This window comes from Pipra filicauda, unplaced genomic scaffold (assembly GCF_003945595.2).
Source record: "Pipra filicauda isolate LSUMZ 115617 unplaced genomic scaffold, ASM394559v2 scaffold223_size1779592_pilon, whole genome shotgun sequence".
Lineage (NCBI taxonomy): Eukaryota > Metazoa > Chordata > Aves > Passeriformes > Pipridae > Pipra > Pipra filicauda.
The window spans coordinates 306,067-322,739 of record NW_024104336.1 but is presented as its reverse complement, the minus strand read 5'-3'; the positions used below and the strand labels follow the sequence as shown (position 1 = coordinate 322,739).

The window sequence follows — 16,673 nt, the reverse complement described above, 5'->3', positions numbered from 1 at the left end:
TGTCTCCAACTGTTTAAAAAAAAATAAAAAGATGTTTTTGAACAACTAGCTACTACTACTACCCTAAGAAGGCTTCCTTGTTACCTCACAGTCATTTCATCTCTCCCAATAAAAGCCTAACAAAAATTGCTTTAATCTGAAGCATGTCAAGTCTCACCTTTATATCTATCTTTATATCTGAAATTATGAGTTAGTATGACAGTATGCATTATAAAATTATATCATTTACTTCAGACATGTCTGAACAGCTAGATCTTCAAACTATACAAAAATAAAGTGTATGAAATCTTACAAAAGGAGGACATTAAGACAATAATAGCTAATTCAAAAAATATAATAATAACTTATACACAGCAGTAAGCATAAGCAATGTAGCCTACGACAGCTTTCAATTAACAGGAACTCTGAAACATGTCTGAAACAAGCATTAGCTAAAATTGGAACATTCCCAAGCACAATAATGTTTCCAATTTATTATCTTTACCACAGTACAAACTTTCACAACCCAAATGTCCGTTGTCTCTCAGTCTGTAAACAAAAGCTACTATTTCCTCTCCTCACTTAGAGAGTGAATATTTTCAGTCTTCAGTCAAGTTTCACAACCATCACTTGCATAAGGAATCAAGAGCCTTTTCTCTTGATAAATTACTTTTTTTTTTTTTGTCATACAGCCTGCAGTGAAGTAAAATCACAGTGAAAGTCCTGGGAAAAAAATGATCTTTACAGCAGGACTTGAACCATTCTAATAATAAACGCATCTAACAAAGCTTCCCATAATAAAAGCATGACATTTCCATTTCCAGAAATCAAGTCAATTAGAAATGCTAAATTCTACTTAAAAACCCCAAAAGATCTAAAAGTGAAAAGATTTATCTTCTCAGTCAAACACAAGTCTTTTAGTTTCACTTGCAGAGACTGTTCCAGTCTGTATAACAGTAGTGCAATTCATTTAGTTCTACTTCTTTTATTTGTGTTAAAGTCCAGTAGACAAATGTCCTAGTTCTATGGAAAGATAGGAAGATGCTCCAGTAAACAAGAAACTTTGGCAAGCCCAGGAAGGCTTACTAGTCCATTAAAGCTTAGGAGTCCAAAGTGGCTTAAAAATGGTTTATGAATAAACTTTAAAAAACCAACAAATTTAAAAAAAAAAAAAAAATCACACTGAAAAAGACAAACTAAAATAAAAAAAGAAATAAATAGGCAGAAATTAATGTAAACTGTCTGAACTTTTTAATGGATTTCTCATTGACAGCTGGCACGACCGTTACAGTCAGTTAAATATAGGTGACCTACTGAGCATTCCACAAGGGCATCCAGTCTGGAATGCTCAAATGGAATTACATTCCTAAAGGTGTAAAAAATAGAGTTCTCATAACATTACTATAGGTTTTCTTCTGCCCATCTCACTTACACTTCTTCTTAAAGAGGTTTTTTATTTTTGATGGCTTTTTATTTTTTTCACCATTTTGGCAGAGGTCCTGTGGGATGCTACTTATCCTGGGGACAGAAGCAGCTTCATGGCTGGGTTTACTATCACTGCCGGTTGAAGAACACGAGGTGTGCCGAGGCTTTGGGACTGGGATCCCAGTTGAAAGCTGGTTCATGCTGCAGGACTTCTCCAGGATTCCATTATAAACTTTGCTTGCAGGACTAAAGATCATGCTCTTAGTTTCTGCCATGCCTACACAGTCAGGAGAGCCCCTAGAAATATCTGCAGTTAAAGAAGAGGAGTCTCCTGTAGATGATTCCTCCAGTGAGAATTCTTCTGGGGATACTTTCTGAGGAGAAATTGTCTGGTACATCTCAAGACTTGCTGGAGGAGACTGCTTCCTTCCAATGGATGAATTTAAGGAGTCACATTCCGAACCGGTTTCCTGTACTTCCCTGAGTCAGAGCAAAGAGAAGAGAAAACATAATGAAACTATTTCCTTCATACAGTTAAAAAGGAAATTAATTTAGAATCAATAACGTTAGTCTAAAAGCACCACCCACACTTTTCCTTAGTAGTTAATTAAACAAAAAACATAAAGTTAAACATTAAGTTAAAACTTGTATTACATCATTTTATTATCTAAACTTAAGGTCATTAATCTGTGCAATCTTGCTTTTGTGGGCAGCAGCATCTGCCCAGAATCAGTCATTTGTATCTCACTTCAAAGAACGAAACTGTCTTTCTGGCACATGAAGTCAGAAAAGTTATGAAATGAAAGGAGGAGATTTAAGCCTATCATATATAAAAAGTTTCTTCAGGACAAGTGTCCCTACCTTTCAACAAGCTCATTTGCTCCTTCCAAAAGGAATTTAACCTTTTCCTATGAGGCCATGTAACAAGAGTAGGTACACGCTCAACATGCTGTAAGAATTGTGTTACCATCCATCTTCTCTTCGCCCAGTAGCTGACATTGCTTTTGATCCTAGTTTCAGATGTAAAAGCCAGTAACATATTGTAATGGAGAATCAGGGTTAGTTCAGTGCACCCTGGATTGTAACATACTTAACTGTATATGACAAGCTAGCTATTTACATACACATACCAGACAAGAACTCTCTGTTCCACGTAGACTATATTAGTTTATATTACCCTATAGATTACTTTAACTTTTGGCTTGGTTTAACCTCTAATTCTAAACTATTAGTCTCAATAATCCTATCAGAGTTCCGAGTGCTGTTTGCTAATCTCCGTACCATTGTTTATCAGCAGAGAAGTAAATGGCTTCCTCCTCCTCTTCAGTTCGATAAAGAGCTGGGCAGCTCGACACAGAAAGGATGTCAGGGTCAGGGGAGTGCAAAGCGTGCTGAGACTGCGGAGATGATGGCACAACATTGCGTCTTGATCGACACAAGCTACTGCTTCTTGCCAGTGTGCTGCTGGGAGGTTTCACAATGGACCCTGAGGCAGAGAAAAAGCAAACCATAACCCTCCAAGTTACATTGATGTTAACAATATCTACTCTGAAGTCTAAATAGCAGGTATCTGCTTCAGTGACAGTGATTTTTAAACAACTTTGACATTGTTTGACTGTTCCAGAGCAAGAAACACTGAACACCTTATACATTCTACAGTTAGATGCAGCAGCTAATCAAGATGCAACTGCAGAGATTTTGTGCCAGCCAAATACTACACTAACCACACACCAAAGCTCTGGCTCACTATGCTCTCTTGAGAAAAAAAAAAAAAAAAAAAAAAAAAGAGATTTTATTGAAACTCACAACCCCTTATACACTAAAAATAGCAGGGCTGAAATTAATATGTTACACAATGTCCTGAATTTTACTTGTGTGGTGATTTGGAATTTAAAAAAAATATGCAAAAGTTTTGCAATGTAGGTATGCCTAACCAAACAGCCAACTGAAATACACTGCATTAGTTGAAAAGTAGGTTAGACATGGAAGACCAATTTCATTTATGTAACAGGATAGAAAATATATAATTCAACCTCTTTTTAAGCTCAAGAATTTCCTTTCAGATAACACTTTCTTTTGCCAGGCTAACTATGAATTTCCAGAAACAAAAATATAAGTATGGAGGAAACAGCAACACAAGACTTGACCAGGAAAGTCTCAACAGGAAGTGACAAACTCAAATTTTCCTAATCCAATTCCTCCTTCAAAAGGTTATTAGGCAGCAATACTAGTACAGAAATAAAGCTGCAGACCTGTTTTCAGGCTAGCTGTTATGAGTCTCAGGATTTTTCACACCCCTCCTCAAACTGTCCCATAGAATGCATCACTGCTTACGTTAGACACACCAGACCCTTACTGATGTTCAAAATATTTAACAAACACAACACGATAAAAAAATTCAACTATTTCTGTCTAGCCTGACAAAATATATTTTATTTTCCGCAATACCAGTTTAGCATCAGGTAAGTTATAGATTCGCTTCCTAGAATCTCAGAAAAGGTTGTCAGTCCGTTTTAGTACAGGAAATCACAACTTTTAGAAAACAGTGAGTAACTGCACTTTTGCCAGCACATAAATTCATTTCCACTCCTGAGCAGAAAAGAAAGGTTCATAAGCCCCAACATGAGAGTTGTCATGTATCTCAAACTTTTCATTTTACTTTTGATGAACTCCCTACTGACCCTATAAGCAGATGCTGGGAGCTCAGAAATCATCTTGTGTCATTATAACAGTACTCCTAAAAGAGCAAATGTGAACTGAGATAGGAATAAGAATCCCTTTAGTAAATTTGTGCTACATGTCCAGGTAAATCAGATGCCATCCTACTCACTGGTATAAAAAAAAACCCCAAGATTGCACCATTAGTGAATTTCGAGAGAAGTTACAAGCATTTTAATTTCTTGTAGGTGTATATATGAAGGGTTCAGCTATGACAATTTAACATATAGAATTTTCTAGTGCAAATGAAAGTCACTAAATCCAGGAACCAGCTGAATCCTGATCAGTCCATGGAAGAATAGAAGTTTCACTATCACCCTCCTGTAAGGTCTTTGTTCCAGTGTCGTACATCTATTTCTTATCACCTTTTGTTCTTCAGCTTGAGATTGATCAAACCACTCTATTACCTGACACCATTTCAGCCTATGAACCCAACTGCTCTGCCACAAAGAAGCCTGTCTGACAGACTTCAAATTTTGTCAATCTTATGAGATCAAAGGGCGGGGGCAAGGTAACAGTCCGGTTCAGTTTAGATCCAGAGACTGTAATAGTCTCACTCTTAACTGACCTTCTGCATGCTGCATTTTCCCTGAAGCCTCATGAGCATGACAAGCCATTTTGCTTCTATCCTTCCTTGCGCGCATTTGTTATTTTTCTCTGAAGGATGGGAGTAATTCAGCAGTTACCAAACTAACCTACAATAATTTGACTCCTAAACTAGTTTCAGCAACAGATCACTTAGCATATTTTCCCTCTCCTTCCCCACTCCCAAATGTTTGCAGGTTTTTTTTACTGAGTAGAAATTTTAAAAGCCAGTAAATTAAGGATAAACTACTTCCTTCATGTGGTCACTTTAACAACATCAGGCTTTTGGGTCTTACTAAAATTAAAGTTTTTGTAGTGTTATTAAGATTCAGATAACTTTCATCACTGAGACAGAAACACTTCCAAATGAACTGAACTTTAATACACAGAAATTAAACCATAATTGAAAAAGCATAAAGTTTCAGCTAAGTATGCTCGTACAAACTACAGTCCTTTTCTACTTGTAGTTGCTCTGAACCAACTGCACTCTCTTCTCTGGCTTCACTTCTAAGCAAGAGCTGAATGAGAAGAGTGACAAAAAAACCCCACAAGTCTGATGTCTTATATATATATCCAAGTGTTGTCATTTTAGACTACCTGGAAAATCATGATAATAAATGGATCTCTTCATTTTGAAATCAGACCAGAGGTTTCTCTATATTGAATTAGAAGTTTAGGCATCCATATTGTATTGGGCCACCCAATAAATTTGTTGCTAGGGTTTAAATCAAAGCCTTCACAGTGAAGACAACTAGAGAAACAGCATGCCTTAAAAGTGATCAGAACTTGTAGTAAGCAGTGTTGTAAGGGGATCAATGAACTTTTCAATGTGGTCTGTAGAAAACAGGTTAGTACACTTAGAAGAAAAACATGTGCCCAAGGCACGCTAAATGAAGCCAGCGAAGTGGTGATCTTAAGCTATTTTAAAATACAGTTTGTACTTCTGAGAATCCCAGCCCTGGAAGAAAAATATATGATAGCTTTTTTCCCTACTTAGTCCTCAGCTTGATATTGGTTGTTTGAATAGCTACATGGGAGTTCATCTTTTTGATTTTCCTCTAGAGTCCAGTTAATCAAAGCTTCCACAAAACAGGCTCTTGTACTGACACAATGACTCATGATACCAGGGTGGTCTGAGTCCCCAGTGTATATCTTCTGATCACAGTTTAACCAAAGCTGAATTGCCCTCCCTCCAGCACTTGGCTTCTTTGCCTTGCACTCAAACAACCCACTGTATCCAAACACAAACAGTCTGCCTGAAAGTTTTCCTTGTCAACAGGATTTTGCTCCAACCAGTAAAGAACATTTGCAAATCTATGTAGCATGCGGCCTCTCAAAGGGTGTGATCATTTGCAAATCTATGTAGCATGCGGCCTCTCAAAGGGTGTGATCTTCCAAATAGCTCAAAGGACTCTAGATTAACACTATCTCTTCCATCTGAAAAAATAAATGTGCAAATAGAAATTCAGCATTATTCATTACAAATTTTTGTAAGTAGCAATCCAAGCTTGACAAGCACTTTCAAAACCTTAGCTGGATTTGCCCCACTCCACCACTGAAACAGAATAAAGGCTTTTTCTTCATGTTAAGTTTATTGCAAAACTCAGTTTTCAGTTCATTAAATCCCACATGACCTAGCATCTGAAATGCTAGATAGAGTTTTGACTTTGATCTAATCCTGTTTGATTTCAGCACTCTCCTCCTAACTGGGAACTCCCATGTCCCCACAACTTTTCCCCTTCTTTTTACTGAGCTCACCACTTACCATGAAACTGTGAAACTATTGGAGGAGTATCTTCATCTAAGTCATCAACTCCCCCTGCAATTGGGTAAGGAGGAATGGAGACTCGAGGCATAACTACCCAGCTGTGATCAGAGTAGAGAGAGGAGGTCAAGCTCGGTAGCCCAGAATTGTGTGCGATTTGAAACCCGCAAATCTTCTCAATCTGTTGCCATCGATAAAGACGCTCTCGCAAACACGTTGTCAACTCAGAGAGTGCTTTCCTGAAGAAAAGCACACATTAAAATTACACACGCTGTTCTTAATGATAAAGCAAAGCAACACAAGTGCATTCATTCCAGCATACCAGAAGATCCATCAGGAAGTTCAAATATTCAGATTTTAACATATTTTAAACTGCTTTTCTTAAAATGCAAACCCACTATGACACTCAATTCTGTAACTCTCAAAAATGCCATTGTTTCAGGAATAAGTAAGCACAAAAGACTATGCAACCTGTCCTGGTAATCCTCTTACTTTGCTTCAAGAATTTTATGGTCCACTTCATCCAGGGAGGAGCTGTGTGCAACATGTAATGTTCCAAATACAGTGCTTCTCTTCTTTTTTATCTTTTCTGCCTAAAAGGCAAGATAAAATGAAATGCATAAAACTAGGAGTAATATACATAACAGATGATAAAACATTAGCAATATTGAGAGGTAGCAAACAATTCAGAGAAGAAAAAAACACCCAAATGCTTATCTGCTTTGTGTTTACTATTTCATGTATCTAGCAACAGATCAGAAAAGTCTTTAAGTAGCTGAAGAATAAGTTATTACCTCATCTTTGGCAATTGCTAATTGCATTTCTGCATGCTGTCTTTTGATGTTGTAATATTGTACTTCAACTTCATGTGTTAACTGAAGCCACTTCTGCAAAGCTTCAGGAACAGACCAATTACTTCTCAACTCAAACTCCTTCTCAGCCTTTTTTAAAGCCATGCGAACCTAGCAATCAATAAGAAATAAGAGAGTCACCAAGAGTATCATTAGAACTGAAAGAAGAAGAAGAAGAAAGTGAAGTATAAGTACCCTTATACCAGGAAGGCAGATCTGGCATTTCTGAAATCTGGCATAAGACCTTCCATATACTGTACTATAATCAGATTTTTTTTTTCTTTTGATATATGGTTCCTAATTTGAAGCTTAAATTTTTTTGTAAGACAGCATTTTTTTAGTACAATAAATCCAAATTTATTGCTTTTCAGAGGAGATAAAGCTACTATCTCTCTTCTGATAACAAGATAAAAAAAGCTTTTGTATATAATTTTCTTCAGTGAATCCAAAAACGTTACATTAAGCTAATATACAAAGTTCACGGCTTTTTATAGTTTCAGGATTATTTTACTCGATAAAATCATACTTTTATCTAGTATGATTGAAAGACAGTCATTAAGCACGCTTAGAATTTTTCCATTAAAACCTAGCATTTGAGGATCTAATAAAACTACAACCAATTCAAAGTCAACACTAAAGTTATAAACAGTTTGCAGATACCTGTACTAATTCTTCCTCTGCATATTTGAGCCTGCTGAGCTCACATTCAGCTCCCTCCCTTAATTCCCTTAGGCGATGAGCTTCCCGTTTTGCATCATTGATCTCATCCATCATTTTGCGCTCCAGATTTTGCTTTTCCACAGCAACATTTCTGTTCTCTTCTTGTGCCTTCTCAAGCCTTCAAAATTGAACAAAAAATATAAGAAAATACACAGCATATTTGTTAAAAGTTGTAGTCGTCAGAAGAAGAAAATGCATCCAGCAACAGGGCAAGAGGCAATGGCACAAACCAAAGCATGAGGTTCCATCTGAACATCAGGAAACACTTTCACCATGAGAGTGACTGAGCACTGGCACAAGTTGCCCAGAGAGGTGGTAGAGTCTCCATCCTTGGACATATTCAGAAGCCACCTGGACATGGTCCTAGGCAACCTGTTCCAGATGATCCTGCTTGAGCAGGAAGGGCCGGACAAGATGAATTCCCGAAGTCTCTTCCAACCTCAACCTCTCTGTGATAATAAAGGCTCTGTAAGCTTCATGAATCAGCAGCAACTGCATCACACATTGTGATATCCCCATCAGGCAAAATACACAAGCTGTTAAGTGAACCATCATTAAAGGTGTAATATCAAAATACAAGACTCTATATACAATTGAGTTACAGGTGCACTGGAGAAGACTTTCAATTCTCACACTGCTATATAAGCGGTAGAAAGTAATCAGTCCTGGTTTGTTTCAATCTTAAGAGCTTAAAAACAGGAGAAATGTGCTCATTCCCCTGTATGTAAATATTCCAAAGTAAACTGTAATTATATGAAAATAACAATACATACTTGTAAATCTGTAGGTAAAAAAGACAGCCTCTATTCTTTACCTTCATCCACAAGTTCGTACTGCCTGCGAAAATATCCAGGTGCAATTTCTACCCATAAAACCAGTATCAATGAAATCACAATTTCCATGCAAAGGGAAGATGAACAAAATCCAAAGGCAGCTTAATGCAAATAATTTATGACTGTAAAGGATCTATGTTTGTATTTAACCTCAAAACAAAAGGACAACTAGACATTAGTTTTTTTTTTTATTTTTAGGTTTTATACCTTTCCTGCAAGTCAAGAAGACTTTGCTCTGCTGTTTGAAGACTTTCTAAGTCCTTCATCATTTTTGTGATATGTTCTCTTGAGGTTCTGTTCTGTGTATATGCAAACCAGCAGCCTCCAAAACCAATAACTATAGAAACTGTTAATATAAAATCCTTCATCCAGTTGTGAGGGGGACCTGTGCAGAGAATAACACCATCATTAACTAGTTCACTGATAAAGACAACAGAGCATTTTCCATACAACATAAGCAGCTCTGCTCTAATACAATTTACTTAATCTACACTACAACATTCATTAGATTGAGAAAAGCTTATTAAACTTTTACAGTACATACTCTGTATCTTTATTTTTACTTATTTAAATAGAGTTCCCCAATTACACTTTATCAGGTCAGTAAGAGCTTTAATTATGTTTGAGCAAATTTTCCCCAGTTTGCACCCTCTGGAATACCCTATGCTGGGTTAAAAATGCACTTGGAAAAAATAAAGTACATTTTAAAATGGTGAGTGGCTAACAGCAGCCGTTCTTAAAAGTAAAACTTGGATCGTCAAATTATCATATCCAAGATTCACGTACACATCTCTGTTAGTACAATTTTGGTCATTTGAACTTTTGTAAGACTTTCTGCTAGCATTAAAGGAGGTATAATACAAATAAAAAGAGCTTTTTTTCCCCCCTAAAAATCCCCAGCTCAGATCTGGCCTGACTGATTCAGGAACACCAGACATGCACAGCACCACAACAAATCTGTAGCTGTGTACAAGCAAGAATGCAGAGCATTGGTGATGTGGTATAGACATGTCTGCATATGGTAAAATAGGTCAGATGTGGAACTGCTGCATTAAGTTTAACCACACTTAAACTCAACTCTGCACAAAAGACACAGTTATTGGATTTGCACCACCCTCTCCTTTTTTCTTCTTGGGGAAGGTTATCCCCTCTAATTTCAGCATCCCAGCTGCACTGTCCAAGCTAATTGGGAAGTGAATGTAACATTAGCTGTAACTGTAATTTAAACAGTCAAAAACATTTAGAGGACACTTCTTGTGACACAAAAGCCGACTTCCATCTTTGAAGTGGGGTTATACTAAAATTTCTACATGATCTTATATACAGAAGTGAACCTTTGTCCTGGTCACAGCGCCTCAACAATCTTTTTTAATTCACTGCAGATTTCCACAACACATGCCAAGCAATCCATCAGTACATCCACAACATAGATAAGCTGTCCTATCTACAGTATCAAGTGTCATTGAAAATATGTTCTGTTGAATTCTTATAATTAAGAGATAAGAAAAAACTCCAAGAAGTTACTAACGGGTAAGAGGTCCAAATAAAACCACATCCAAGGCTTTAAGTTGAAGCTTCTGTCTATGGCTCCGGTCAATTATTTTCAAGTGAGAGATCATGAAAGCATGTTCATTTACTGCTATCCTGTTAATGATAAGACAAAACATTACCTATACCATAAATTATACTCAGAATCAGTCTATGCAAAAAAAAAAGACATCCACATTTCTCACTCATAGTTCTATAGATTACAGATAAGCAATTAAGAGTGAGAAATATAATACGACAGTATGGCTGGAAAAAAAAGCATATCAGAATGTGGCAAAAAGGAATGTAAAATCATTTACCTATTCTTTTCTTTCTGGAAAAATCGTGAAATAAATCCATTTAACAAAGTTAAAGGTAAAGATATATTTGCAGACTTGTGACACCAACTCTGTAATACATGCAACATACTCAGATGTGGTAGTCACACTCCAGGAAACAGGTTCTACAGATAGTTTGTTACATATACCCATACAATAGACTGGAAGATGTTCAAAAGAAAGTCTGCTACCACACAGAATTATGTGACCTTTGATAAAAGCTTCCACAGCAAGAAACAAAACTTTTATGAAAGTCATATTTTAAAATATTTTGGCAGGAAAAAAAATGCAGCCACTTCTTCAAAACTGCAAGGATGTTTTTCTTTTCTAGCATTTGACTGTATCTTGTTAGACTTTAGGTTCACATCGTTGTTCCCACACACAGACTAAAAGAGAAACCTACAAGGAATTATTTGAAACCAATCCTGAAGAAACATTCACCTGGGAAGTGTTGTTCCATTGACATTGCTCTCTCTGAAATTCTTTTCATATTGTGGCAGTTCAACAAATTCTGAAAGCCACTGAAGAGTGTCCTCTTGAGTCCAGTTATGAACTGAAAGAAAAATTCCGTTTAATTACCTTACATTTTTGTAAAATTTAACAGCAAGACATAGAAGACAAGCAGTAGAAAAGCAGGTTAAAATGACCAAGAGAGTTTAGTCAAACATAATTGCAGAAAAATTAGCACTAAGGTGTTTCTGGCATTTTGCCTTTTTCATTATATGCTTCTCAGTAAAAGTTTAGGCAAACTATAAAAAAAAACAAGCATGGAACAAATAGAAACATTTCTTTATTAAAAATTCCACAGAATAATTTAGTCTTTTGCTTTAGTTTAAATCAGGACAGCATTTTGTGATCTCTTGTGACTTTGATCTACTTAAACTGATCTCAGCCTCAATCCCTTTGTCCTTGCTACCCTTGCAGAACTAAACACACATCAGCTGGTGATGTAGTCATTTGAGGCAACACACCAAGATCTTTCCCTGGATGGTGGCTTAAGTACTTGTTTTCACAAGAATTTTCTTACAGGCTCATGCCTACCAACCACAAAATGGGAGCCAATGAGAGATGAATAGAGGAGACTGAAAGAAAACACCAAAAGACAGTAATAATATAACAGGAAAACACTTAAATCTCTCTCAAACCTGCCCAAAAAAGCAGGTTTAAATGCAAAAATACTTCCACTAAGAATAATTATTTAAGTATGTAGAGAATAATTAACAGTTTTCCTCTGTAACATCAATTGTCTACAGAAACTTTCATACCTACAAATGCTCTAAGAAAATCCTACCCAGAGATTTTAAAAAAGGGGGGGGGGGAAATCACACTTGTGGTCCTTACAGGCCACCTGCTACAGCTTAAAGCTTCACACTGACAAAATGGAAGGGAAATTGTTTGCTCCATTTATGACTCTGCAAAAGTTTGTCTACACATGAAAGAAACTGTGACAGCCTCCTTTTCAAGACAATTCACACGAAAAAATTTTAATTTTTTTTAAATATTTCTCTACCTAGAACTACTTGCAGGTGACAATGGTAGGTAGAGGTTTCCGTAGAAACCTTATCATGAAGACACATTCTCAGTGGTGAATTTTGACAATGACCCTTTCAAAAGAGCTGCTAAAAGCTTGATTGGTAAACCTGCAGGCAATGGAAGTTTTTGTGAGTTCAAATTCATATTTCACTTCACACTGAAACTGAAATAAGGACTTCTAGGTCTCTTGTCTACACTAGCATAGCTGAAAAATAAGCTCAAACATTTTAGATTTTCATCGTTCCAGAAAACCAGAGACAGAACACATTCCACAGACCCACTTATAGCTTTAAGAAACAAACTTGCAGTACAAACCACTTGTTTTCTATCCATATGAATGCCTACACAACCTTCCCAGCGTACTGTCCCATTTCCTTCTCTCCTCCTGAGCCACAATCAGGTATTGATTTGAAAGTTTTATCATATTACTCTAAGATTTTATGCAAAACGTCTGGGCTCTGTTTGTAAACAGACTGTGTTCCCATTGCAAAGATTCTTAACTCTTTTGTGAATAATAAGCAATCAGACTTACATGTCATTCAAGACTGGTCATTATGAGTCTCAAAAGGGTGGTAAAATAATCCAGAAAAATATCACCTTAACTGCATTCCAGAAATACGTTCAGAGACTGATCCAAAGCAAAAGCATTGCTTTGATGTGACATGTGAAAAAAACCTACCTAAAATAGCCACTACACACTACAGACTATCACTGACAGGACAGAACATGCAATTTCAGAAGCCACACAATTCGCTGAGTTCATAAATCTTGGGGAAGGGAAAAAAATACCATTGAGACGTTTCACTTTTGTTGCTGAAAGTATTTTGTAGACACTCCATTAAATTTTACATAAATTCGTAGGTTTTTTACAAGTAAGTAGTAATTTCAAACACATTATTTTGTAAGAAATTAGGTACATATTTAAGTGGTTTACCATAGAACCAATCATATCTTTTCTACTGTCTAGACTGGTGTGATGTTCTCTTCATAGAATATAAAGGATATTTTCCCAAACAAATCAGTTATATTCAGGAAAACTTTATTATTCATTATCTATCAGATAATTCCATTAGTACAGAGACTGCAAAATGAAGCAACTAAAGTCTATCCAAAAATAGAATCAGAACTTGTACTTCCTGTATTCTTCTTACACTGTTACCTGTTTACCTAAAAATTAATATCAATTACTTCTTTGATTATGTTGTGTCCTTTTAAACAACCACTCATCATTTAGGCTATCAATACATAGTCATCTCTTATTCTGAGATTTCACAGTCTGAATCTCTGCTCATGCACGTATTTTACAAGAAATTTAGATTTATTATGTAAACTAATACTTCATTCACAGAAGTTTACTGTAGGTGTCTGCAAATCCCCAAATTTTCCAGGTTGACTCAGACTAAACTACTCTGTTCTCCCTTTCTGACTCCATCAGTGAAAATATTCAGTTTCTTTTTGTTGGTATCTTCTATATGCTCTGTGTTGGTAAAAAGTATTGCTTCACTTATCTCGAATAAGACCTTATGAAACACATATTTGTTTATTCTACAACAGCATACAGTACCGAAAAGCAAACTGGCCTTTCTTCAACAGAAGCTGTTCCAGCCCACTGAAACACGACACAAGGCAAGTGTGATATACACCAGGTGTACTGAAGGGCAAGCAGGTCAGCTGAAACTCATCTTAATCAGCACTGCCAGTTATAATGTGCCAACTCCTACTAATTAGGTGGGGTTGTAACTTTTCCTTAATTTAGTCACCAAAAAAGAATACAGTGTCTCAGACAGTGGAGTAGCAAGTCACAATTACTCCAAGTTAAATGCATACAGCATTTATATATATGCATATGTATATGTTATATACAGCATATAACATCCTTCCTTCTCACGCCTCTTTTCACAGACAGATATCTTGAGAGAGAGGATGCCAACAACATGCCTTGGGAAGGCAGGTGTAGAAGCCACACTAGTGTTTACACCTCCGAGCAGCACTCAGTCTCTAGAGTTGCATCAGCTGTTCTATTTCAGATCACAAGTTATTGGGTTGGGATTTTTCCTACTTTTTTTAACTGCCCTATCAACATGCTGACGATGAAGATGGCCAAAGTAGCTTTAAACTGGCCCTGTCTGGAAGTTCGTCCTTGCTAACCCACATTAATGGCCGATTAGAAGATCATTTTTTAATATTTATCACATAGCACAGTGCTTCCAGGCAGGGAGGCTTGAAGTAAAATAACATTGCAGTGTCAGCCTCAGTACTCTTATGGGCCTCCTACTCCTTTCAGAAATCAAATTACATTTTATAGGAGTATTTCATGGCAAGGAGTGAATGACAGCCACACACTAGTTGAGAACAGGCTGACCACAAGATTGTTCTGTATCAAGCATACAAAACCATTCAAAACTTAGTTTTTAGGACCTTCAACAGTAAAATCAGCAGTACACAGCATTATGTAACTCATCCTTAGCCAACCCCTGCTTGCATACATTTCTAACCTCCATATATTTAAAACCTGAGAAACCAAATTATTAAAGTGCAAGGCAACCATAACATCTTTGTGATACACGGTTTAGTCCCAGTTGCTGCAATACTTGTGCAACAGTAAATCAGAATACAACAGATGATCACACATACAAACATAAAACCATTTTTTTATCTTTTTACCCTAATAAATAAGGTACCGGACTTTAGTTCACTATCTGTTTTTCACAGAGAAGGAAAGAGAGTTAAAGAAAACAAAAAGGTACAAATACAAGGCAAGGGAGAAGGTTTTTTGTATTATAGGGCAGTCTGCAGGACATACTATACATTAAAGTTCAAATATGCCATAATGGTAAAAAAAGTTACTTTTTTCTAAGGCAGTTTGTAACAAGTAGGTTTGGTAGGATTTAAATTAGTCTGACAATAGCTGGCCATTCATGAACTCCAGGTTTACTTTATTACAAAATCAAGTCCCAAGGGACAATGCTACATCACCAAGAACCATAACCCTACTCAGAGACATGTCAGAGAACTACCCAGCTGAAGGCCCTGCACTGATTTTACAGTCTCTCTTGCTACCAAGACTAAATACCTACCCACCCACCTTGCACAGACAGAAAATTCGTATGATCATCACAGGGGCAAAAAGAGAAGGCCCATCACAGGGGCAAAAAGAGAAGGCAGGCACTTCTGAGTGAGAGAATTTTCAAAGATAATTGTACAGAGACTGGTATTGAGATATCAAAACAAATGCTCATCTGTCCCCTTGTCTGCACTCAAAACCTCTACCTCTTCAAGGATCTTGTAGAAAAAAAACTGAAGATGCTCCTTTGATTTTAACCTATCAGTAGCTACTAAGCTTATTACTTTTGAATAGCTGAAAGGCTCTCTAATGCATGTATAAATACTGCTTAGTTAGAACACAAGGCAGTCAAAGAATACAACAAGCATATACTGGCATTTACATTTAAAGAGCAGTAACACAGTAAGTCAGATGACTCAGAGAGCAGCGTTTTCTGTTTTAAACAGTGTGCTAGTTCATAGTCACTCCTCTAAATAGAGCACTCTGTAGAATCAGACTATGAGATTAGAAAATTTCAAAGGTCACAAAAAGCACATCATAACTAAACTAAACTAAATTAAATTAAAATCTTGTTTTGTACTCAAGGACTCATTTAAACTGTGTGGCAACACAGCAACAAAATACTGGATGCTGATTCAAGTTATGATATGATTCCTTCCATGCAGGTAAAACCTACAGCAGCCTTGAAATTCCTTTAATTTGCACCAGCATAGACTATGCCTTGAAGATTCTGCACCAGGCAGGGACACCAAAAGCCTGCCCAGCGTCAGGAATATTAAAAAGCAATATTCTGAAGCTCCTTCTTTTATTAGGCAATTTTTAAAGCTTTGAATGGAGCCAATCCTCAGGGTTCTACTCACTGTATAAGATCCTTCCGAAGCAATTACTTAAAAGGAAACTCTGTTTTCCTTAATGCTAAAAAGAGACACCAAACAGCAATGGCACGTTTTCACTGTCTTCCCTCAAATCTTATCTGTCTTGCATCACCAATATCTTAAACAGAAAGCACCTTTAAGCTATTTGACAAATACTTAAGACAAAACATTCACATAAAGCAGCTTTACGGCAAGGAATGTGCAATTCTACTCAGCATAAACTAGGCAGCAATAGATCCATAAGATGCTTCTGCATACACTGCCAAGAGCGCTATTTAGAGCTTGTAATTCTCGCACAGTCTCAATAGAGTACTTAAAAGTTTCAAATTACTGATACTGTCATTTACACTACCTTCCCTCCTCTTGTTTGATGTTGTCAAATTGCATTAAACTGGCACTATAAAACAGCAGCACATAAGAAAACAAATCAATCAAAATTCCTAAAACATTTAGAAAGGAA

At 36.7% G+C, this 16,673-nt stretch overlaps 1 protein-coding gene across 5 annotated transcripts in view; it reads right to left on the bottom strand.

Moving 5' to 3' along the window:
- Positions 1 to 211: 211 nt before the first annotated feature.
- STIM2 (stromal interaction molecule 2) overlaps positions 212 to 16,673 on the bottom strand; it is a 66,826-nt gene continuing 50,364 nt past the window's right edge. For 3 of the 5 annotated variants that reach the window (XM_027712345.2, XM_027712343.2, XM_039381435.1), the window contains exons 4-12: positions 11,183 to 11,294; positions 10,405 to 10,520; positions 9,084 to 9,261; positions 7,984 to 8,161; positions 7,267 to 7,434; positions 6,965 to 7,065; positions 6,473 to 6,711; positions 2,686 to 2,890; positions 212 to 1,884 (exon numbers count right to left, since the gene is read on the bottom strand). In XM_027712345.2, coding sequence (XP_027568146.2) covers positions 1,404 to 1,884; positions 2,686 to 2,890; positions 6,473 to 6,711; positions 6,965 to 7,065; positions 7,267 to 7,434; positions 7,984 to 8,161; positions 9,084 to 9,261; positions 10,405 to 10,520; positions 11,183 to 11,294 — 1,778 coding nt within the window. In that variant the 3' untranslated portion in view covers positions 212 to 1,403. Of the gene's footprint in view, positions 1,885 to 2,265; positions 2,415 to 2,685; positions 2,894 to 4,692; positions 4,780 to 6,472; positions 6,712 to 6,964; positions 7,066 to 7,266; positions 7,435 to 7,983; positions 8,162 to 9,083; positions 9,262 to 10,404; positions 10,521 to 11,182; positions 11,295 to 16,673 lie in introns of all 5 variants that reach the window. The other 2 variants (XM_039381437.1, XM_039381436.1) reach the window with 2 other exon arrangements.